At 32.9% G+C, this 24,552-nt stretch overlaps 1 protein-coding gene across 3 annotated transcripts in view; it reads left to right on the top strand.

Moving 5' to 3' along the window:
- CSMD3 (CUB and Sushi multiple domains 3) overlaps window positions 1–24,552 on the top strand; it is a 590,741-nt gene that overhangs the window by 376,423 nt on the left and 189,766 nt on the right. For all 3 annotated transcript variants that reach the window (XM_062491358.1, XM_062491350.1, XM_062491342.1), the window contains 7 exons: window positions 51–266; window positions 898–1,086; window positions 10,122–10,291; window positions 18,044–18,200; window positions 21,540–21,731; window positions 22,379–22,505; window positions 23,159–23,361. In XM_062491358.1, the coding sequence (XP_062347342.1) occupies window positions 51–266; window positions 898–1,086; window positions 10,122–10,291; window positions 18,044–18,200; window positions 21,540–21,731; window positions 22,379–22,505; window positions 23,159–23,361 (1,254 nt within the window). The remainder of the gene's footprint in view (window positions 1–50; window positions 267–897; window positions 1,087–10,121; window positions 10,292–18,043; window positions 18,201–21,539; window positions 21,732–22,378; window positions 22,506–23,158; window positions 23,362–24,552) is intronic.

The raw sequence follows: 24,552 nt of genomic DNA, 5'->3' as shown, positions 1-24,552 counted from the left end.
ATGGATGTTAATAGGATAATACGTAAATCTAATTCTACTTTTTTTAACAGGTGTGCAATTCACCTTCTACACATTTCACTTGGAGGATCATCATGACTATTTACTCATAACAGAGAATGGCAGTTTCACACAGCCTTTGGCACGCCTGACGGGCTCAGAGCTTCCCTCACCAATCAATGCTGGTCTCTATGGAAATTTCAGAGCTCAGTTGCGGTTTATTTCAGATTTCTCAATATCCTATGAAGGATTTAATATTTCTTTCTCTGGTAAGAAAATACCTGTAATATCTGGCTCCTTAAATTTTTGTTGTTGTTGTTGTTGTTGTTGTTGTTTTTTAATTGTTTTCTCTATGTTATATAAAGAAAAAAAGAATTGAAATTATTTTGATGAACATACCTACTAAAAAATTATATTATATAATTTTTTTCCTAAGCTTGATAATTTCAAAACAAGTGAGCCTCTGTGCCTCTATAGGGGCAAAGTACACATTTATGTCACTTCATAAATAAGATGGTAGTAAAATGTAAGAAAGTTTAGTGTGGGAAGGAAACAGAACTAGTCTAATTTCAGTTACTGAAATTCCAGGTGAGCTGAAGTGTCAACTATTTAATTTTTGTCGTGCCATTTTTAAAATTTGTTGTATTTACTGGAGTTATTTATGGCTCTTACAAGAATGACAAATCATGTTGTGTCATGAATCTTGAGAATGTATTCATTTGCTTTACTTTTCAACATAATCTAATTATCAATTAAACATATGCACAATAATTTTGGTTTAAAATCTGACGCCTGTATTGATATTCAGGGGAAATATGCAGAAATTACTAGACTGCAATATTGCATATATGACAGGTAGAGAAGATGTTCTCATACAAGATGACTTGCTCTTGTTTTCAGAGTATAATCTTGAACCTTGTGAAGATCCTGGGATCCCACAGTTTGGTAACAGAATAGGATTTAATTTTGGTGTTGGAGACACTCTGACATTCTCCTGTTCATCTGGATATCGTTTAGAAGGAGCTTCAGAGGTTATTTGTCTTGGTGGTGGACGACGAGTATGGAGTGCACCTCTGCCAAGGTGTGTGGGTACGTGGTCAGCTGCTTTCATTTGCTTGTATGTGTAGTCATTGTCCATGGACTCGCAGATTTAGAGCATGGAAAAGCATGGTAATGCACCTCTTTTTAATGTACTCTCATATTCTCCATATCTCCTCAGTCAATTTTTTAAAAACTTTTTAAAATATATTTAGTATTATAAGTGGAGTTCATAGTCTACACTTGAAAGCAATTCAAATGGAGGGCACAATGCTTACTTCTCTTATTTGGATTAACAGGTAGGAAAACTGGGTATAAATTTAAATCAGCATTTACCAGTTCAGATGTCAGGTATTTGAATTTGTTTTGTCAATGCAAACTTCCAAGAGATACCTATAATATAAAATTGTAGTTAGAGCACTTGGACCAGATTTATTTCCTAAAACTAGGTCCATTTATAGGAGTACAGTCAACCTGGACATCCTATATTAAGAACCTCATCCTCGAATATCCGTAGAACAGTTATTCTGGTTTTTAAATGATAGCTAAGGTAATTGAGAAGAAACACCTTCTGATGGTTCCTACTTCACACTCTCCACTCACTGTAGAGGTAGCCTATGTATGTAGCTTTGACTAGAAATTTAAATGGCTAAAGAATGTTGTTTGAGCTGAATTCTTTCTAAATTATTTGATTTTCAGTCCTGCAGAGAGCTGTTAAAACAATAACATCTCTAAAAAGTAGAATAGTTACTTTAGTGTCTGCATTATTTTCATTTAAGAGTATATATTGCTGAAATTATTAAACGGTATGTACTATATGAAAAAGTTCACACATGAAAACATCTGTATCAGTGTGCATTTAAAATATTTTTTCCTACTAAATTGTTAGTAATAAACATCTTTCAGACATTGATTGCATAGTAACTGTGGATTGATTATGTCTTTCCTCTTATTTGTTCTTTGTTACTCTATCAACATTTTTGGGTTCAAACCACTCTTATGCTTACCTTAGTATAAGGAAAATTATAAATTTAGCTTATGCATTAGCAACATTTACATATGTACCTATACAAGAGATGATTTAGAAGCTGAGTCAGAGCAATGGATGAATTAAATGTTCTTTTTGTGTTGGGACTGATGAATTTTTAACCATAAGAATAATAATGAATGTGTTCATAGTCAAGAAGACAGGTTAAATTTCAATAATAAATTTCAGGAATCATTAATATGAAATGAATTAGTAAATTACCAGAAAAAAAGAAACTTTCAAGGCAGCATAAATGTAAAAAAAGTTGCCATATATCTTTCATGACATAGAAAAATCATGTTTATGATTGTTTGTTGGGGGAAAAGAGAAAAGCTTTAACACAAGGAATAAGCTGTAACATAAGAAATAAATTCTTTTCTAGTCAACATGTTTTCTCCTTACTCTTGAAAATAAAAGATTGTCTCAACTAGAATGGCTTAATTAGCAAATTTCCCCCCATAAGTATCCAGCCTTTGTTAATCTTGTGCTTAATTTATGTGTCATAATAATGAAATTCAAACATGACAGGAGTAGAAATTCCTGTTGACCAGTTATATTAGACTCAAAATTTATTTATTGTTGCTGTTGCTCATGTTTGGCTTTTTGTTTTTTTTTTTTTTGGTCACAATGATTAATGAGATGCAATCCTTCTGATGTAATGTGTACTTTCACATGCATATAACATCAACTGGGAGGCAACCACCACTCATAGTATTTGTGTTCAGATTGTCAACACAAGAATAAAATTCAAGGAAGACAGATAAAGTAGAAGAAGTTTGGTGGAAGGCCAAGCATCCTTGTCTGGATACAGCAAAGATCAATGTGTTGGGTTTTGAAACAGAGTAGTCAATCATAATCAATTCTAAACCAAGTAATTTGCCAGAAAATTAGAAGTTGTCTTTCCTTTTCTTATGTAGAAGATGGATAAATTCTTATTATTTATTAATTAATGTTATTATTCAATCTATAAAGATAGTTTAAAAAAATACTTAAGACTTATGAAATAGAATTTTGAAATTAGGAATTTTGAATGGAAAACTAGAGTTCAAATAGCAAACAATTATACTTTTACTGAATTTTTAAAGCTGAATTTCCCAAATGATGATACTTTCTCAATTCAGTAGAGCTTAATGTTGTTCTTAAACAATTTTTATAATAAGATTTTTCTAAAATAGCATAAAGATTTTCCATTTTTCCGTTCACCATGTGATGCAGCACTTCTTGGGGTAGATGTCTGTAGTCACAGGGCAAGAATATTTTGAGGGTAGCTGAAACTTTGGTGTGTTATCCACTCTGTGTTGGCTAACAAATTTAAAACACACTCTGTACGAGTTACTACAAATTAACAACACAGCCAACAAAACAAGCTGTTAGTAAATGGGTGTATTTAATGATGACAGAAAAAAAGTCCATAATCTTTAGTTAATTGCCTTGAACTTTTCTGTGGACAGTGAAAGGATGTCTCTTTCTGACTAAGTAATACATTCTTTAAAAAAATACCTACAGTGAGTATGAATGCGTGCTCACTTTTGACTTTATAAAAAGCAAACTCTAAGCTCTGGGTGATCATAAGGAATCAACATTTCTTTCAATATGCTAGGGGTTTGTCTCCAGCTTGTAATACAGAGCAGAGAAATTGTCTTAAGTTTGTAAATATGGAGCTGTTTCATAGAGTTGTAGTGTCTCTGAAATGTTCTGATGTGTTTGGAGTTCAGATGTCTTTGCCTAGTTCTCTTTATAATTTGCAATGCCATAGATAACTTGCAAGAGTTTTCCTGTAACTGAGTTGCAGATAGGAACAAACAAGAGCAATTATTGTTTCTTTAAAGGGAAAAATAGTGACATAGATAAAATTAAACTTTTCTTATAAACAATAATGGAGTGAAGATGATTAAAGAACACTGTCATGCCTTAGTTTCATGATTTATTTTAATGATATACCCACGTGAAAACCAAATGCAGTGTTCATATTCAGCACACATATTTCATTCTTGGAATTACTTTTCAGTGAAATTGTCCCTATTATGTTAGAATTTCTTATGTATTTTTTTTTTCTCTGTCCCCTGCCCTTTTCCAGGTTGTTTTTTCATTCCTTATAAGGCTGTCCAATAACCAAATTGTAGTACTTTTTATTGTAACTGTTATGTCTCAATTTATAGACCCTAGTGATTTCTGTGTCTATGTAAAGTAATCTGTGTCTTCATAGCTTCCCAACCATGTAAAGTCTTTTCCTTTGTCTTTCTTAGAGCTAATAAATTTCTTTCCAGACTGCTAAACCCTAACTGGAAGACATTGACTTTAAAACCTTTTTCTTCTGTGCTACTTTCACTTTTTCTGTTAATTCTTCTCAGTAAGTCCTTAACAATCTCTAGTTCTGGACTTAAAGATTTCTAAGGAACTATGTCCCTTGAAATTATAAAAAGCAGGCAAAAAGATATAAAATATCTACAGGCAAACTCATTAATTTCTGTAATGTTGCATACTTTTTATGTAATATTGTACATGGATTTTTTTGCCAGTAGAGATTTTTTGCCAAGGTGTTCACTGACACAACTTCTTTGCCAAGCTTTATTTAAGGTGCTTTTCAAAGAACACCAAGAACAGACACTCAGAAATGTCTGAAAAGTTATATCGTATGAAAGAGAAAATAAATTCACCATTGAATGGATATGTAAAAATATAGAACCAAGGAAGGGAAGGTCCTACCACAGATACATTTGTAGTAAGTTCCCTTATTAGCAGGAGAACCATTAGCTACCTCTGCACATCTTATTCTATATCCCATTAATCCTGCTCCATCTGCATAGCTCTATCCATTTCTGTGCACACAAAACATTTAAGATAAAGATTGCTTTTAATACATTTTTGCTTCAAAAAATGTCCTTTCACTAGTTTTGAGATTTCTTTTAATATGTGGAATGTTTGAGCAGCATGAATTCTGAGTTTAAGGATTGCGATGTCCACTTGTAAATGTCATTGATTCATCTCAGAACAAATGAATCCTAAGCTTTCTTCTGTTCATCAGAAGTAAATTTACTCCCCTAAATATTTCTTCTGTCATGTGTGAACATGTTATATGTCTGTTATTTTCTTCAGAAACAATATTCCCAAAAAACCAAAATACAGTCATTGAGGTCTCACCATATGTTATTATTATAGTGTTATGGTGTGATAAGATGTTTTTTAATATTTCCTATGTATTTTAAGATTTTGCATCAAGCTTTAACTCTTCCTGTTGCCCATGTGGAAATTTTTACTGAATTCCAACAGCTCCAGAAGTTCCAGAGTTACTTTGTGGAGGGGTTCCTTTGGTTGTTCATGTTCTGGGATATTTTTGTTGGTGTTGAGGTTTTTTATAAGAATATTAAATTAGTTTAAAGGAAAATCATGCACATTGGTAATTTGAATTCTTCTAATATAAAATGTGGGGTTTTTAATACAATTTGCCTTGTTAGCATTAATGGAGCAGCTCATTTGCCATGCTATTTCTTCATCCTCTTTTGACTGATTGCAATGCAGGATCATAATATTTAAAGTATATGGGACTCCTACCTATTCTTGTCAGCTGGAGTGATCAGTCATGAAAAATAACATTAATAATGTTAAGTAATTCTTTCTAAGAAAGATATTTTTTGTAATTGGCCACTGGCCATTTGGCCATTGAGGAAGAAGTATCATCTTTTTGAAAAATATTTTTAGGTCATAAATACAGGATATTCCCAGATCTGGAAATACTATAAGATTCACTATAAAATAAATAATGTAGTCATAAAACAGCCAAAGTATACTGCAAATGATTTTAATACGCAAATAACCTTAGGAATCTTTTGATGTTCAGATCATCTAGAAAGCAGGTACTGGTATTGCAGCTACATAATATGAAATCTCTGTTAATCATTTTTGCCTATATGAAAGGAAGTCTTGTATTTTGGAACAACATAAAATAAAAGGAAACCCCACTATTCTCACTGATTGAAGAAGACAGTGTTCCTTTCACTTTTTTCCTCAGCACAGGGTTCCCTGTATTTAACCTCTCAGAATATAAAAACTGTTTGGAAATCTTGTGATAACCTTATGACTCATGATATTCACAGAAAGAATGATTTAGTAGCAACTTAATCCTTTCAGCATTTTTGTGCTATCGTCTGTTTTTCTGCGTTGTTTTGACAAGAGTCTATTTTCTGTTTTCTGCCAGACTCCAGTTGAAGAGGCAGAATGTCTGAAGACAAATGTCTTAATAAGAAACCTTTGTCAAGCCCTGAATTTAGATACTGTTTCTGAAGCAACTGTTTATTCACAATCTAGTACAAAGTTGTTTAAAGATAAAATCCATTTTGGAATGCTTCTGCCTACTTGCCCAGTCAAGCTGTTTCATTGCCCAGTCTCCTAACCAAGAGATACCATCTTTTCAAAACACAGAATGCTAGATGTAGCTCTTATATTTTGGTTCTAAAGGACTGTATGGAAGAAAACAATTTCACTCTGTCTGAATTTTGATCTGTAGGAGCACATAATGGTTTTTGGATTGATAATTTTTTATGGCAAGAATTTAATCAGCTAAATTGTGAGAAATATTGCAATATTCTCCTTTTTTTTTTTTATTTATGAGCAACCTTCAATTCATTAAAGAATTTTGTCAAAGAGGTTAATGCATTCCATTCCTTGGTTACAATCTTAATGTCATTTCCCTTATTTACAAAATTTAAATACACTAATAAACAGCAGTTTAAATTAATCTGTTTTATTATGGTAAGGTGCAATGAACACACATTCACAGCCAGAAGCATGACGGTCTTTTTTTGTAAATATCTTGTTATAGAAGTTTTTACTTTTCATTATTTTTCCTTTGAGATTTATGTTTATTTTCCTTTCTAATACTGAAAAGAATCTATTATTTCTGCCAAAGTCTGGAAACAGTAATTCACTTCAGTAATCCACTTACTGTTGCATCCTTCTACTTTATATTAGGCTGAATAAAAGTCTTTGTGAAAATTTATCTGGATGTGGAATATTTTTCCTATTTTTTAATACAAGAAAAATGTGTAAGGCAGGTTCTAGGTTTCAGCTGAAACAAGTAGAATTTTTTTAAAACCCCAAGACTTTATTAATAAAGCAGCCGAATTTTTATCTCTGTTGATCAGGGAATATTACTAAAATGAAACATTAATACTGTAACAAAATATTTGTAAGTTCTGATAACAGCTCCATATACGATTTAAAGAAGGTTACAGACTCTCTGATCCGCTGTAATTTTTCCTTTATTCACGAAGACTGTTTTGTCACCTCTTTTCTCTCTTCTGTTTCCCTATTTACACATATTCCCTTAACTTTGTCCTGGTTTTCCTCTTAAATTTTTATTTATCTTTCACTCACTGTAATGCCTGTAAAAATTATTTTCAAAACACTTCGAAAAAATTGCATGTGTTTAATATTTGGATTTATTTCAAACTTTAGAACTCCATCTACTTTTTCCTGACAATTTTTTACTCAGCACTTAAATTCAAATATGATTATTAATGTCTCTTTATCTTTGCTCTAGTATTACCATCAGAGAATAGAAAGAAGCTGTAAGTCCCATGAAGCTCCATGTGACTTTAGACAATATAACCACCTGTTTGTGTTTATAGATAGGAGTGGAGATTCTCAGAAATATCTATGCTGTAGTTTGGAATACCTTACAGTATTAATTGTAGACCTTCCCAGTTCAATTTAGCACTTGTTCCAAAATATAATCCCAACTCCCTCTTTTTGGCTGAGCATGTGTTTGATGCTTTGGGGTTAGTTGTTCATTTGCGGCTTTTTAAGCCTTAATTTGCACTGACAAGAGGCAAGGAGAGAAGCCAGGAGCTAGCTGTTGGTTTTTAAGAAATGTACAAAAGAAGCAACTGTTGTAGGCTGGACTGTGTGCTTGCATGGAACTGAGATGATGCTAGGGGAGAAATTCTATTATACTGTGGTTTTTGAGACTGCTTTTACTAAACTAGCTTTGTCTGCTAACACAAGATACAGAGAATCACAGAGTGGTTTGATTTAGAAGGAACCTTTAAAGTTCGTGTGGTACATCTGTTTGCCATAGGCAGGAACATTTTTTAATCAATCATGTTGCTCAAGCCTCATTCAACCTGATTTTGGACACTTCCAGGGATGTGACATCCACAACTTGGAATACAATATTCTTTCTCTAAATTCAGAAAATCATATTTATAAATACGATGACATGAAACATGATGACATCCTTTTTCTCAACAGAAACCTTAGTATGATTCTAAAACACTATTTTAAAATGTCCTAACTGTTAGCTTATTTCTGTGTTCAGATTTTAAAAAATTGCTTTGAATTATAGTTCTGACATAGCCCAGAGTTGTTGGATCAACTTAATACCATAATTACCTTGTGGCTTTTATATCCCTCTGGAATGGGAAAAGAGATCTCACAATCCTGAAATTACAATCATCTTGCTCCTTTCTGTTGTAATTCAAAGTGACCTATGCGTCTTTGAAATAGCAAATACCCATTTATTTGAGAGTGCAATAAAAGGATAGATATGATCAGGTAGAATAGAAGGGTTTCCACTTTTGCCTAGACTGTGTGTATCCAGCTGTTCCAGGACAAAATAATGTTACCTGAAATATTTGTGTACTTGTTCTATATTGCTGAATTAGATGTAGTCATCAAGCATTTGTTCTTTGATCTGTGCCTGATTTGGCTTTCCGTGCAATATCTGCTTTAGTTACATACAAAAAGGATAGTTTATCAAGTTGCATTTTTTTTGTCATTGCCAACTTAATTTCATGTACAAAGTATATATTTCAATGTGCTGAACGTTGCTTAAGCAAGTCGGGGTGGAAATAATAATAATATTAATTAAATAATAAAAGGTTTTAGAGTAGACACCATAGTTTGCCTAAACATCTTTTCAAACCATTAAGATTACAATGTAGTTTCGCAGAACATGGTTTGCTGTGTGAAATATAAATCAGTTAACTTCCCAGGTTAAAATAAACAAGATTCATTCTCATGAGAGCAAGTAAATTAAGTGGCAGGAATATTGAAATAAAATTATATTGAAAACAAACATAAACACAGAAAACTTAGTGTTACAGTTAAAATTAATCTGAATCTGTTAAAAAGAGAGGAAATACTCTTGTACTTGCCATGTAATGGCCGCATACAAGATTAAATAAAAAGGGGTGCAAAGTATTGCAAGTGTTTCTCAGTGTCTATTTAAAATATGTGGTAACTAAAGGCTAAAAATTATTTGAATATGTATATAATCCAATACATGATAGGAAGTGAAAGTTAGTTAATAATGCCTAATGAAGAATTGCCAGAAGTGTTTATGTTTCCAGGTATTTTTGGGTGATTAAATGAATTGCCAGAATCTTGAATTATAAGGTTTACTTCTTGAAATAATGACTGTATTACTTGAAAATAATTAAATTAATTTTCTGTCCACCCCCCCCGAGAGTTATGTTTTTCTTAATTTTTTTTGATTGTTTTTTTTCTATATTTATCTGGTAGCTATAACACAATATTTTCCTACTGTAATTTACACCATTGTCTCTATTGATTATCTTGGTTAAATACTATCAGAGGAAAAAATTACTTTTTTTTTCATTAATCTATGTGAAAATGTATGTATCTTCACATATTTATTTATTTATGTGCATATATATATATAAATATATACATTTATAGAATTCTACTTTAATTTAATTTGCATGTCTATGAATTTTAAGTGTTGGAGAAATTAAAACAAATGTAGCAAAAGTCAAGGAAGATCCCATGAAAAAATATGATTATGAAATGTATCATTAATATGATTTTAATTCACTGTGTTTTCTGATATATTTTTATTAAAATATTGCAATTTAGAAATATTCTTGTAACTTCCAATCACTGTCATGATCATGTACCTCAAAATTGATTTTTATATTAATAAATATTTTTTATGTTGAACTAGGTTACATTAACATTACCATTATCACCATTACTAAAAATATTTATGTGCTCTATTAAAACATGCCTTAACATTTTTTATTTTTTTTTTTAATTTCAGCTGAATGTGGAGCCTCCACGACAAATAATGAAGGAATCTTATTGTCCCCCAATTATCCTCTTAACTATGAAAACAACCATGAATGTATTTATAGTATTCAGGTCCAAGCAGGGAAAGGAATCAATATTTCTGCCAGAACATTTCACTTAGCCCAAGGAGATGTTCTTAAGGTATGTAATCATGCATCTTATTTGTTATTTCTGAACTTCTAGTACCTCCCCTCATTGAGGTTTATCTATCTGCAATAGTACTGTACCAAGTAAGTGGACATCAAGCATCTCAGAAAATATCTTTCTAAACTGGTTCCATTTTTAAGAAGTTAAAAATTAGGCACCCTCAGGTGCTACCATAATCTCTTTCTTAAGACATGTTTTACTGACCAGAGATAATTAAATAAGAGGTCAAAATAATGAAACAAATGTTTCCTTAATGGTGATTTGTATTGTATTTTTAGTGTTTCATATTAATCAGTTACATCTTTTGATCTGTTTACTTCCACAGTATCTTCATAACTTGAGCTATCATCTAAACATAATAAAACGTAACACCCATAACTTTAATTTAGCACAGCCTACATACTGCCTTTTGTCTGTGAGTTTTACACTTTGAATTACTTTAACCTGGTGTGCACTGAAAAAAGAAACAACAAAGAAAGAAGGACACTGGAACCTACTAGAATTTTATACAGTGATTTCCCCCTTTTTTTTTATTTGTTCACAGATTTTATTACTATACTCCAAAAAGTATAATTCCAGATGCATGCATTATTTAGCCAATTACACATTTAAAGCTGATGTTGATCAGGGTGTCTTTTCTCACATAACATCCGTGGTAGCACACCAGTGCAATAAGATATCTGTGGTTAAATAATTGTCCCATTGTTCAGAACATGTAATATAATTAAATTTACCTCTGTGAAATCAAAGGAACAAGAGGTACCATGGCAATCATGTTTCATTTTAAATTTTTTTCTGCCATATTCCTCCATGAACTTATTACATGAGAACGCTGATGAAAATATGTCTTCCTAAGAAATAACTGTGATTCATACTGGGGTTTATGTCATCAAACTGTGCGTTAGGGTAGGATTTCTGTCATTACTTGTCAGATATAAGCAGTTCCAAAAGGGGCTAATTATACCTAAAGAATAAGCAGACCTAAACAACTAATGTAAAATGAAATCAAGCAAAAAAAAATAAAAAGAAAATCAAATGTTTTTAAATTTAAAAAAAATGCTCTTCTTAAAGCAAAACAGAAGCAAAAAAAAAAAAAACCCAAACAAACAAACAAAAAAAACCCCAAAGGCTACTAGATACCCAGAATGTACAGATGTGTGTATTTTATATTAAAATCATTACTTATTTGAGAGCCAAGTGGATGCCCTTTAACTGTTACAATTATTAATTTTGAAAGATTTAATTTGAAATCTGTTTAGCATTTATTAAAATGTAAGTAGCATGGAAAAAACCTTAAACCAACCAATGAACCAATGAAATCAGTTGTTCAAGCAACTGTTAGCCAATAAAAGAACACAGATGGATTTTTCTCAAGACTTTTTAAGGTTGAAAGTATTCAATTCTATTATCTTAATTTAAAAAAAAACATTGTGGGAAGGGAGCTACAGTTATATACAGCTAGGTACATATAAAGGAATATAAAAACAAAAAAAAGAAACTTTTTTTTTACTTTCTTAATCTTTTAATGTAAATATTTGAAACAATGTAATAATTTATGACTTTTCAAGTGCCATTTGAACCAAATGCACTTCAGATGTTTAACTAGACAATTTTAACTCAGAGACTTAGAGAAGAAAATTCTGCTTTAATACTGCTACTCAATTAATGGGAAATTAAGAGTAATGCAAAATTAATTATGAATAGAGGAAGGCCACCACTCAACTGTCAATGCCAGTGGCAGCAATATTTGCTGTATGTTGCAGGTGTGTTTCTTAAATGAAACTAATGTTGTGTAATAATTAGTGTTTGTTTTTCAAGTCCGCAGCCTTGAAATATATGGAGCTGAGGTTCCTTCCTATTAAAAAAAAATATCCAAAACAAACTATAAGAAGTATTCTTGGTTATGATTGTCACTTTTTTTCAGTCTCTCTGACATCATAGCAAAACAGAGTCACTCAGCCTTTACAACTGTGGGAAGAAATATCTATGGAACCCATCATGCCTTTCTTTTCCTGCCTCCTTTCTTAGATGAAATTCTCACAAACTGTCTTAATTCTATCACACTTTCATTTTATGTGTTCATTTGATAAAGAAAAGTTCTTCAGGAATTTTTCAGTCACACATTCCAAAACTTTTCTCCCAGAATCAGCTCTGCATTTGTCTGCCAATCCCTTTCTACTATCCTATTCTGCTCTGAAAAAGGGAATAGACTGCCTAATTTGCCTGTTTTACTGATTGTGGAGAATAAACTTTTGGCTACAGGAATAGGATATCAGGGTTATATTTTGGTTTTAGATTATTCATTAATAGTCAAAAATGCTTTTAACCTAATATGCATCACTGCTTTGTAACTGGAAGTTAAATTTAATGTAAAAAAAAAAAATAATCATTTTGTCTTCAAAGCAGCCAAGTGATATATCGTGAATGCAGAGTTCCCAGTCAGCTGTGAATGAGGGATCAAGATGCTTAAAACACTTGCTTCTAGAGGGGTCTTTCTTCCCTCAAACACAAACGAAGCAACTCCATAATATTTCATGGTTAAAGCTCAGGTTTTTAGTGACAAAGTTTGCTTAGATAATCTCTCTTCCTCAGAAGCAAGAGATGAAAATGCTGGCAAAGAAGTTAGTAATGTACTTTGTGTTACTTCTTCTTGCAGCCAGGATTTTTAGATCACTAGAGGTATGCAGCTAAAATTCCATTCAAAGTCTGAATAGACTGAATATTGTACTAAAATTCTGACAAGTTCTTTAATGAAGCCATGTCTGCTGCTTGCCATGTGAATTAACTGACCATGGATGATGTTTATATCTGACAAACACTGTGACTGAAACGATGAAACATCTGTCCTGGGAATGCAGCATTAGAGAGAAACACCATATTTAACACAAGTAAATCACAACCCTTACTATTACTCCAGGGGCAGAGAAGGAGGAGTCCCCTTTTATCTGTTCTAAACTGGTATAGAACAGAGGTTTCAGAGCACATAATTTGGTTTTCATTTGTTTCATTTAGTATGCAATTCTCTTGTTCTCTTTTCAATAACTTTCAGTAACTGCTCTGGCTACTTACATTAACGGTGTAGGTCTTTATTGGTTTTATTAGAAACTGTAAGAAATATATAACTATCTCCACCCTTTTTTTTTTTTTGTTTTGTGTGTATAGGGATATAACCTGCTCTTGAAAGTGTCATATCTTGTTCTAATATTATGAAAGTTATATGAAAGAATATGAAGAATTTAGGATCTGTACAATCACTACATGCCAATCCATTTAATATTAATCTCAGAAACTCTGTAACACTTACTTCCTTCTTTGCAATTGTACTGATAATTTAGTTTGTGCACTACATTTCCAGAATTCAATATTTTTAGAGTAAATTACCTATGTGGGAGGCAAAGATAAATGATTAATTTTTACCAAAGTATGAAAATATTTCTACCTGTTTCTTTTTCCCAGATTTTATCTCCATCCAGCAATTTTCCTCGTAAACTCTCTAGTCGCTGCTAGCTGTAAGCAAATCCTTGAGATACACACAGAAAGAACAGAGTTATCATTGTTCTGTTTGCCTGAATAGTCCATTGATATTGGTGAACATGTTATTTGTGTTGAAATTTGTTGAATGTAGAAAATATTCTTTTATTTCAAGGGTATTTTAACATACATATTAATTTACAGGGCAAAAGTCACTTTTATTAAAACTGAAACTTGGACATGGCTATTATTATTGTTATCTTTATTTTCAATAGATTCCAGCATAAATAAAAATGTACTTATGTAGGGTACTAATTAATGGGTAGTTTTCTCGTAATGTTTAAATTTTAAAAAAATCAAACCACTTCCAAAAATTCTGCAGACAGATTTCATTGAGTAAACATAAAACAAAGAGAGGAACACTGAATATGAAAAGGATCCTTTTTTTTGTCTTTTGTAGTAGATTATGTGCTTGGCTTTATGTAGAGTGAGAACTGATGTGGTATGTGATGTTGCACCTATGTGGAAAAAAAATTATCTAAGAATTATTTTTAATAACATTATAAAGCAATCTTTCTTTTTCCTTTTACTAAAGCACTCACTGCAGCAACAGGCAGGTAACAGCATGTCAGCAAACAGAACTGGCACCCAGGGCTCTCTTTGGCTGTGCTTGGCTCAGCACTGTTTGTGCTCTTGCCAAATACAGAGGATTCAGTCTTACTGCATTTGTTCATTGTCTCCTCTGTGGGCCAGATTTAAAGGTGTGCACATGATTCTGTTTTTGAGGGAATGGAGCAAAGACTTTGAAGGAATGTGATGTTTGGACCTTTGTGCTAATTTGTTTCTTAAGAATCTTCATGGTTATAATGATGCATTTAGCAGTATCATCCTGAATATAAGGCTGAGAAAAAAGGTAATAAATGTAGGGGGCAACCATCCCCCTCACCCCCCCAAACATATGGACCCTTTTCTGTCTTTATATTAGTGCTTCTACTTGCATGTGATATACATTTGACAGGGCGTTGACAGCCTCAGTTCCGCACTGCTGATTTTATGTTATTTCTTCTCTTTATGAAGGAACAGATCTTCATATCCATATGCCTTTTATGTTTCAATGGAAAAATCTCAAAAAGAGCTTGATTAAAATGCACAAATTTTATACATTCACTTATGATACTCCCTTGCTAAAATTTTATATAGTTAACTAAATTAGCAGTAAAAGGGCACTAATTTCCATTTAAAAATTGTTGATAATGGAGCCACTTAAGAGATTAGCAAGTTTTATTTGCCCTCTAATTGTAAATGCAAAGAACACTTCCTTCAAAAATTGAATAAAACATCTATTAGTTCAAATATTTAGTTAGAGTGTTTGCTATTAGCATCCTTCCCTGTAACATTTCAACGTATTATTGTGGTATAAAGAGCATTAACAAATTTTTCTCTGCCTTTGCTTTTTCTCTATGAATTAATCATTTAAGGATTGGGCCATTAAATACTAAATAAAGATGGACCTCTGTTTTATGAATAGTTTGTTATTGGCATATCCAGGCATTACCCAGTCATGAATCATTTTTCTTTGAATTGATGTTACAGGATGACATCAAAGAAAGATATATCCAACCAAAGGGTATTTTTATAATGATTATTCTTGGACTTACTTTTAGCACCCAAGTGACATAAATCTAGATGCGTTGGCAAGGCCTATAAGCAAGTAAATTCATATATTAAAAGTAAGATAATTGTGCTACCTTAATTTGTATATAATATTGCCTTCCAAAAAACATTATCAAGCTGAATTACTAACTCATTCAAAATATTTAGCTCCCACCTAGTTTAACAGGGCTAGAAAGAAAACGTTGGTTCAGCAAATCTCAGAAGGGTCTGCTACCTCTTTATTGGCAAACTAGATTGTAAAATTTAAATGATTCTGTGCATTTCCATTTTTTTTTCCTATTAACTCAAATGCATCAGAAAAATGAAAATATGGCCCAAATTGAGAGTTACACTAGAAAACATGAACTCATTCATTGTCCTAAGGGAGATCCCTGTGTCTTAACAAGAGGGGTACTTTGAATGTCTGAAAGACAGCAACGAAAAGAAAAAAATAATTCAATCTAGTGTTCAGATGAATCACAATCCTGCCTCAGCCAAATGCAGTTCTCCTACTCAAATGGATCAGTTTCAGAAGCGTTAGGTATTTTAAATTCTGTTCCTCCATAGAAATTATATAGATTTAAAAGTATTATTCAGTGTGACAGCTAGTTAGCCCACAAAATAGAATGAGTATTAACTAATGAGAGATGTCAGTGGACTAATGTGAAAGGTTTAATATGATAGGACATCTAACACAACTGGCAATAAAGTGTGTGGGGGGAAATTCTAACCTGAAGAAAAGTGGTATCATGACACAGCTGATTTGTAGTTTTGGTGAGACATTGAGAATAGTTGGTATACTGGTATGTAGTTGGTTATCACCAGCTTCTTTTGGTTAGGTATTAGTGATACACAGATAGCAGGAAACGGTTCGCTCTTATACAGTTTTTAAAAATAAAATAAATCCCAAATCCTAGGTAACTATTAATTATAAGTGGACTTAGGCTGGGTTTTGTTTAAGTCTGTCATGGTGTAAATATCTCTGCTGGATAGCAGTAACTCTCCTGAAATGTGTATTTTCCTCTCAGTGGCTAAAGTAAAACTAAGTGTATTTCAGAATGAATTTTCTGAGTTGGGTGGGATTTTTTGTTTGGTTTTGGTTTGGTGTTTCTTGTTTTGGGGTTAGTTTCAGGGTTTTTTTCTTTTTCTGGCTTTATTGCTTATCTCAGTATAGTTTAAAGGAGTTTCTAAAAAACATAAGACGTCTGTTTTAATACTGCTTTATACACATTGAAATAATTTTTAGTTGACATGCATTAATGGCACTTTTCATTCCTCTCTGATTTCTTACTTCCAGATGAGGACGTTGGCTTTTAAATTTAAGTTTGTTTCGAATTTATTTACTTGTGTCAGTAAAAAGCAAGGAATTCTGTCAAGTCATCTTGTGCATATTAAACTCTTGTACAAATATTTGCTCATTAAAGATCGCTAGAACTTACTTATTTGTTTTATTTAAGCTTATCATTAAATGTAAAGTATTAGATATTACTAGAGACATGAGGATTTCTAGAAAATAGGAATTAGGTGCGCAACTCATTCTTACAAATAGGGAACAGGCATCATAATAATATACATTTACTATGTTGCCTTACTACTATTGCTGGTGTATTAGTTTTGATTTCTTTCTGATGAAGATTCATGCCTAAAAATGAAAATTTTAATTGCATTTGTAATTAATAGAATTAAAATAGAATTTAGAACTATAGACAATTCAGTATATTTTAATAAAGCTTTACCATTTCCCTGTGTTGCAAATTGAAAATTATTCACAGGTCAATTTACTGATTTCCAAGTGAATTTTTTTAATAAACCACATCAATCAAAGTCTTTGTTGTTATAGAAGTCACTAAATAAATCCTACAGGAAATAATGTTTGGGTGAGCAATTGTAGCTAAATTATAGGAAGGTGGTTTTCTTAGGAATTGCAAGTATACACAGTCTATGGTGTTTTAAAGAAACCAGATTTATTGGGAAATTTCCTGAGAATTATTAGAATGTTGTTGTACATATTTAGAATTCTGATAGATGGAAAAGAACAACACTTGAAGAAAAATAAATAATAAAAATGTGATACTATGATTTACATATAGATTACAATACTCTTTCAACTTACAGAAGCAGTTGTAAATTTATTTCCTAGTCTCCTTTTACTTCACAATTATATTTTAACCTGTCTACACAAGATAAAAAGCCACCCTAGTTTTATTTAAGAGGCTGAAGTTGGGGATATGGGATTTTCTGTTGTGCCACCTCAGACTTGAGGCAGATACACATTGTAGGTGTTTGCTGATACGTAGTGATTTGTGATCAGCATTACAATACTGACATTGAAAACACAGAGATCTAAAAAACCTGAGCTGATATGGCACCTCTGCCCCCTTCTGCTGTTATGTAAAAAAAGGATTGACATATTTTAAACTGCATTCGAGAATTCACCACCTCAAAGTCAGCTTAAGTCAAGAGAGGTAAATAGTATTTCTAATTAGTATTTCAGGTTGATTGGCAATCGATCTCCCTTGACAGAACTGTTCTTCCTCTTAATGCAGATGTACAGCATTGTTTTGTAAATAAAAGATGTCTTCTTTTCTTTCTTCATAACTGTAAAACTCACATTTTTTACAGATCTATGATGGCAAAGACAACACTGCTCACCTGCTGGGAGCATATACTGGGGCATCATTAAGAGGCCTGACCCTAAGTAGCACTTCAAATCATTTATGGTTGGAATTTAACTCGGACATAGAGGGCACTGATGAAGGTTTTCAGCTTGTGTATACCAGTAAGTATTTGAGAAAACAGTAGGAATAGATTTATGTTTTCAAAGGAATGAAAATTCTTCACTTAAAAGATGAAAATGAAGTTAAATGACAATTATGGAAGAAATTGACACCAAATCACTCATCAAAATAACATATATATTCACTGCTGTACCTGAAAAAACCCAAAACACAGTGCATACTGAAACCTGGCTTTGACATTTAATACGGTAGATAAATCACTGTCATTTTTCTAGAGGGGTACATTTCAGTTTTGGAAAGCATAAATAAAAACAGGGTAAGTTTCAGATAAGGTTAAGATAATTGTTTTAGCATACAGAAGTATTTAAGTATGTGAGTATGTGAAGAACTGCAACCAAAAAGCATTGCTTCATGAATACAAGTCATAAGTGAAGGCTCATAAGACTCACCTCTGATAGTTACTTTGTTTTTGTTTCTGAGCTTGGATTATTGTTTAGAATAATGCAATTTGGAACCAAAATTGTAAAGAAAGGCTCCTAACAAAAACCTATATATGGATTTACACTATAAAGATGAGGAGATGAAAAAGTGTTTCTGATCTCTGGCTTAGACTTTATATAGAAGAAGCTACAAATACCTACTTTAGCAAGTGTCAGGTTCTGGAAATTGTAACATGTGACTATTGACATGTAGTGTGTATAACTTTTAATTATATAATTTTATCGTAATCACTGAATTATTTTGTACAACTAGTTTTATCAAACAGGACAGTATTATAAGGTAATTCTGCAACATAGCTATCAACATCTTTTTTTTTTGGCCTTGTGCTCAGATCATTCAATTTCACCTGCTCAAAAATTGTTCATTTAAAAGCTTGACATAATGTTTTTAAAACTATTTCTAATAAGAAATTGCATAATTCTTGCAGAATGAAAGGAAAATATTTCAAGATAATAAAAGAGTATGTAATTATTTTTCAGATGAAAGTTGCACAATAATATTCTGCATGTGATAGAATAGGACTGTACCCTATGATTAAAGATAGGACTTTTAGTGCTGTGTTACTATGTGAGTGTCAAGGAATTTAATTTTTCTTATTTATATAGGTGCAACCAAACCCAGGACTTGAACCTTATCAATAATATTTCCTGTGTTTTGAGATATTCATATTAGACTACACTTTCCTAGCCCAAAGAATTCTTAACTTGGACAGTGATGAATCTTCTTTTGTTGATGTTGGTAGAATTGGAAGAAAAAAATTAAGTCTAGAAGATGGCCACAAAGATGATCAGAGGCCTGGAGCACCTCTCCTATGAAGAAAGGCTGAGAGATTTGAGGCAGCTCAGCCTGGAATAAAGAAGGCTCTTATAGGACCTTCCAGTGCCTAAAGAGAGCCTACAAGAAAGATGGAGAGGGACTCCTTACAAGGACAGGTGATAATAGGACAAGGGGTACTGGCCTTAAACTGCAAGAGGGCACATTTAGACTGGATACAAGGAAGAGCTGGGTCTGAGCTCTGTCTGGGTGGATCCATAACCAGGAGACATGGTGCAGACCTCCCAGTCAGAGCTGCAGCCTTTGCTCAGGGGAGTGCCCACCATTCTGCCTTGAGGGTCAGGTTGGATGATCACCCTGGAGCTGTGCAGATGGTCAAAAACCAGTGTGCCTTTGCTGAGTTAGGAGGAGTTCAAGTCTCTCTACGGGGCCAGTGGGAACTTCACCCTTCAAAGGGGTTTTCTCCCTGTGTGCTGCCCCTCACAAACTGCCCCACCGTGCCCTGGCTGAGGCACCACAGCCTCTGCCTGCTCTGGTCGCACACAGTTAGGGCAGCAAAAATGCTGCTAGTTCCCATGGCTAGGCAATGGAGTAACCCTCAAAAGTGAGGTGATCGGTTAAAAACTTGATTTTGGTTCTGTGTCTGTAAGGGGGCTGTCTAGAAATGAAGACAGGTGAGTGATCAAGGGAGATTCGAACTTCTTTTCGCAGTGTGGTCAGAAGTTTCCTTAGAAGAAAGGAAATTCTAACTGGTCAATAAGTGTCCAAACCAGCATTATCAAAAATGGTTCTTCATCTGGGACTCACTTTAATGTTTTTCAGAGCTTCTGCAGCACACACTGTACAAAGAAACAATAGTTCAGGAATGAGAAAAGTTCAAATCAGAGGTTGTGGAGGCTGAGATATGTTTGGTCACACATGAAATGAGCTGAAGGAAGAGCCAGAAAGATACTGCATTTGATAAACTTTTTTTTTTTCATCTGCCTGAGCATCTTTATTCAACATTTACAATGAATTTACAAGTATTTTGCCTGTAAAACAAAATAAAGAACATTTTTTTCAATCAAGAATAGTAATGCAGCATCTGAGGAGAGATTGTGAAAGGCTACCAACTGACCTGATGGACAGATAATGTGTGAATGATTTGTTGAACAAAGCAGACATGGATACCCCTCCATTTCCTCCCATATTACCTGTGTATAGGAATAGCAATATGATACAAAGGCTCTTGTTTTTTGGGTTCTTTTTTGTGGTTTTTTGTTTGTTTTTTGTTTGTTTGTTGTTTGTTTGTTTTTGTTTTTTTTTTTTGTTTTGATTTTGTTTTTTGGGGTTTTTTTGCCCACAAACATTCTAAGCCACATGATATTGGTAAAATTACTTGGTTTTGAACAAAGTGAGATTTCAAGTTACTTCTCAGTTAGTAACAGAAAATTTGATTTGGAATAAAAAATTTTTCTCCCAAATTGCAGTTTATATTTCCCCATAAGTTAGTATACCTCCCTGCTTCTATGTAATGCACTGTTATTTTGTTTTCTTCTTGCTTCACATCTCTTAAGTCTCAGAAATGTCCTCCAAGTTGTTTGGCTTGAATTCTCTATATCATTATTCACTGATTCCTGCATGCAGTTCTTAAATTTATGAACCACTGAACAAAAAGTTAGGGTAGGGATTGATGAAAATAGTTTTTCTTTGGTGCCACAGGTGCTATTGTGCTGCTGTTGTTACAATGCAAAATAATGAGAAATCTGGTGTTGAGTTTTGTTTATGAGCCTTTAAATGACTATTCAAAAGTAAGTGGACAGTCCCTTTAGCTGCCAGTTTATAATTGAACATAAAATTTTAAAACTTATTGATAATGAGAATGATTTTTTTTTCTGTCTTTAATTGAACTTTTAGGAAAATTAAATATATGACTCAGATTGGTCATGCTCTAAGAAAGGTGTATAGGCAGTTATCCTACTTAGACTGCTTACACAGAAGAAATCCTAACGATGTTATATGTAGTTTGAAAATGATTGATTTCCACTGAGAACCAGAAAATCTGAATTTCATTGATGTATTTATCTGTTAGATTCTATAAACACAACATTTTTTTCCTTGCACAGGTTTTGAGCTGTCACATTGTGAGGACCCTGGTGTGCCACAATTTGGATATAAAATCAGTGACCAAGGTCATTTTGCTGGAAGTACTATAGTTTATGGATGCAATCCAGGTTACACACTCCATGGAAGCAGCCTTCTTAAGTGTATGACTGGGGAAAGAAGGGCATGGGACTATCCTCTACCGTCATGCATTGGTATATCACTCTTCCATTTTTTTATTGCTTTACTTATTTTTTTGAATGCAAGAAAGAACAGAAATTGCGAGGCTTGTTAGATCTATGTGAAATCTGATCTGTATGATCTTTAAACATTTGTGCATACTGAAAGTCCAAATGCATGCAAATCTAGTTAACGTCAGCAAGTAATCAACAGAAAAAGTTTAATCAGTAAGGCGTTGTAAAACTAATATTTTTTTCAGTTATATGTAAATATCAATAAGCTAGAAAAATCTCATATATTGATATGAAATAGATAAAATAAACCAAGATATTAAGAAATATAAAGTTATTTGGCATTTTTGTCACTCCTGATTCTTTTCAATATTACTATAACTTCATAAGTTTTGCAGCTACCTACAGGCCCAATTATTTCCTTAGGAGAGTGACAAGAAGATAAGACTTAAATATTCTAGTAGCTTTGGTTTTCATCTTCATTTAGATGAAATTGGGATTGAGCAAGTAGGTGAAGCAAGGGGTGAAATGCAGTCCTTATATGTTGTTTCACAGTATTATGGCATGTGGTCAGTTTAATTGTGCAGCCTGTTCAACAAAAGAGTAAATGTATAAATTGATTGCTCAGATGATTAGCTGTAGGATCATTCCATAATGTTGTTTTTTATTAGCTGAATGTGGAGGACGGTTTAAAGGAGAGTCATCAGGAAGAATTTTGTCTCCTGGCTATCCTTTTCCCTATGACAACAATCTGCGTTGCATGTGGGTGATTGAAGTAGACCCAGGAAATATTGTCAGGTACTGAAAATGGATCTTACAATTTTAACAATTCTTTTTAATAAAATAACCAAATGTGCCCTCTAGACTGGAGAAAAATGAAGGGATTTTAGGCTTAAAACTTAAGATGCAAATCACTGGTTTTGGCATTTGAGGTTTGGGTTGAAATTGCTGAATTTTCAGTAAGCATTATCCAAAGAAGTCTGAGCTTTAAAATTGTAAAAGATTATATAATTCTGTGAAATGATGGAGCAGAACTCTCTAGTTAAAGACTACATTTAAAAAAAAACCTGCAAAACCACAAAACAACATAACCTGCATTTTCACAGTTCTTTTTGGTTAATTTGTTTTGATGGGAATGCGATAAATAATGTTGTCTTAGAAATAATGAAAATCTTTTCTGAAAAGATTGTGTAGATACTTATAGATTATTCAAATGGCTAAAGTAATATATTACTTTATGGTAGGAAAAATGAAATATTCGAAGGTGTTTTTCTTTCAAATTAATTTTAGTACTGGGATTTCATGCATTCAAAGAAATGTGTGAAACATAATTAAAAATGACCCTTTGAAGTTAAATTTTATTTGCTTTTTTCTGTTGTTTGTTTAGTTTTGTTGTTAAAGTTGTGCTATTAAGTAATAATAAAGCTGATAATAAAATGGTGTTCTTTCAGCCTCCAATTTCTTGCTTTTGATACTGAGGCATCCCATGACATTCTTCGAGTTTGGGATGGTCCACCTGAGAATGAGATGTTGCTCAAAGAAATTAGTGGCTCCCTTATTCCTGAAGGCATTCACAGCACACTCAACATAGTAACTATCCAGTTTGACACAGATTTCTATATCAGTAAATCTGGATTCGCCATACAGTTTTCAAGTAAGTTGTTTAATTTAATTTTTATTTAATAAGATAGTTCAGTCACAGATAATTGTTGTGGTGAAAACACTTGAATTCAGTGAAAACATTTCTGATTTAAGGGAAAGAATTGGCACAGATTTTGTTGTAAAGATATATTTTTATCTTAAAGAAACAAATAAACAAAACCGGTAAAATATCATGTTCCGTGCTAGTTTTGGTTTTCAACGGCAGCTGGGACAGTGCCTGAATGATTATAATTATGATTAGTGTTTGTCACAAAGGAGGTGATGTGGGCATGTTAAAATCTCCATTCTTTTCTAATCAGTAAGAGTTTCTGCTTTCAGAGACATCTGTGGGGAGTTTTCATTTCTGTTGTGATTGTATGGGGTGAAACAGAAAAGAGCTCCACAGGAACAGCAGTGTCCTTCTCCCTTTTGCCTTCTAGTGCTATATCATCTTATTACAGGCAGCAGGATGACTTATCTAAACAGCTGCCTAACTGTTAATAAATTCGTTTAGACATTTTATTGTTGAAATAGAAGAAATAATTGAGCCAGGTCCATATTGACTTTCTTTTTCCTCTGGTCAGTGAAATTTACATATATATATATATATACTTTTTTTTTCAGGATTAGCAAGACCTAGTCTAATATCATTTTGTGTAGCAGCAGCAACATTTCTAACATGGGTTGACACAGAGACTCTTAATATTAACACTACCTCATTGAGCTTCTTGTGCTTTCTGGTTGTATTAGCCCTTGTTTTCCCCTACTCTCATTCTTTCTATGTGCATGACAAATACATGCATGTGCATACATGGAAGAATGAATCATGTAAATGGAAGTACAAAGTGAAAAATATTTTATTTGTAGTGAAAGAGTGCTTCTGCTCCATATTTTTGAAGCCATGAATAGAGGCTTTAATCCCTTGACTCCAAGGTAATTTTGGCGTTTTATGACCTTACCCACTTCCAGAGCCTATTTGAGAGATTCTCACATATGTATTTCCATTCTCAGATATGATCTTAAATTTAATTCTGAAGCCAGAGAGGGAGGCCATTATACACTGAACTTATTTAAGCAGTCATTTAAGTTGAGTGGAAAAATATTGATGCAGAATAAGAATGGGATTACAACAAAAAATGGATAGTACATGGGGGTAAAGTTATAGAACAGCTACTGATGCACTTGCAGTGATTTATGTGAAAAG

The sequence above is a fragment of the Cinclus cinclus genome, chromosome 1 (assembly GCF_963662255.1).
Source record: "Cinclus cinclus chromosome 1, bCinCin1.1, whole genome shotgun sequence".
NCBI lineage: Eukaryota > Metazoa > Chordata > Aves > Passeriformes > Cinclidae > Cinclus > Cinclus cinclus.
Note: the sequence above shows the minus strand (reverse complement) of the source record. Positions and strands in the feature narration are given on the sequence as shown.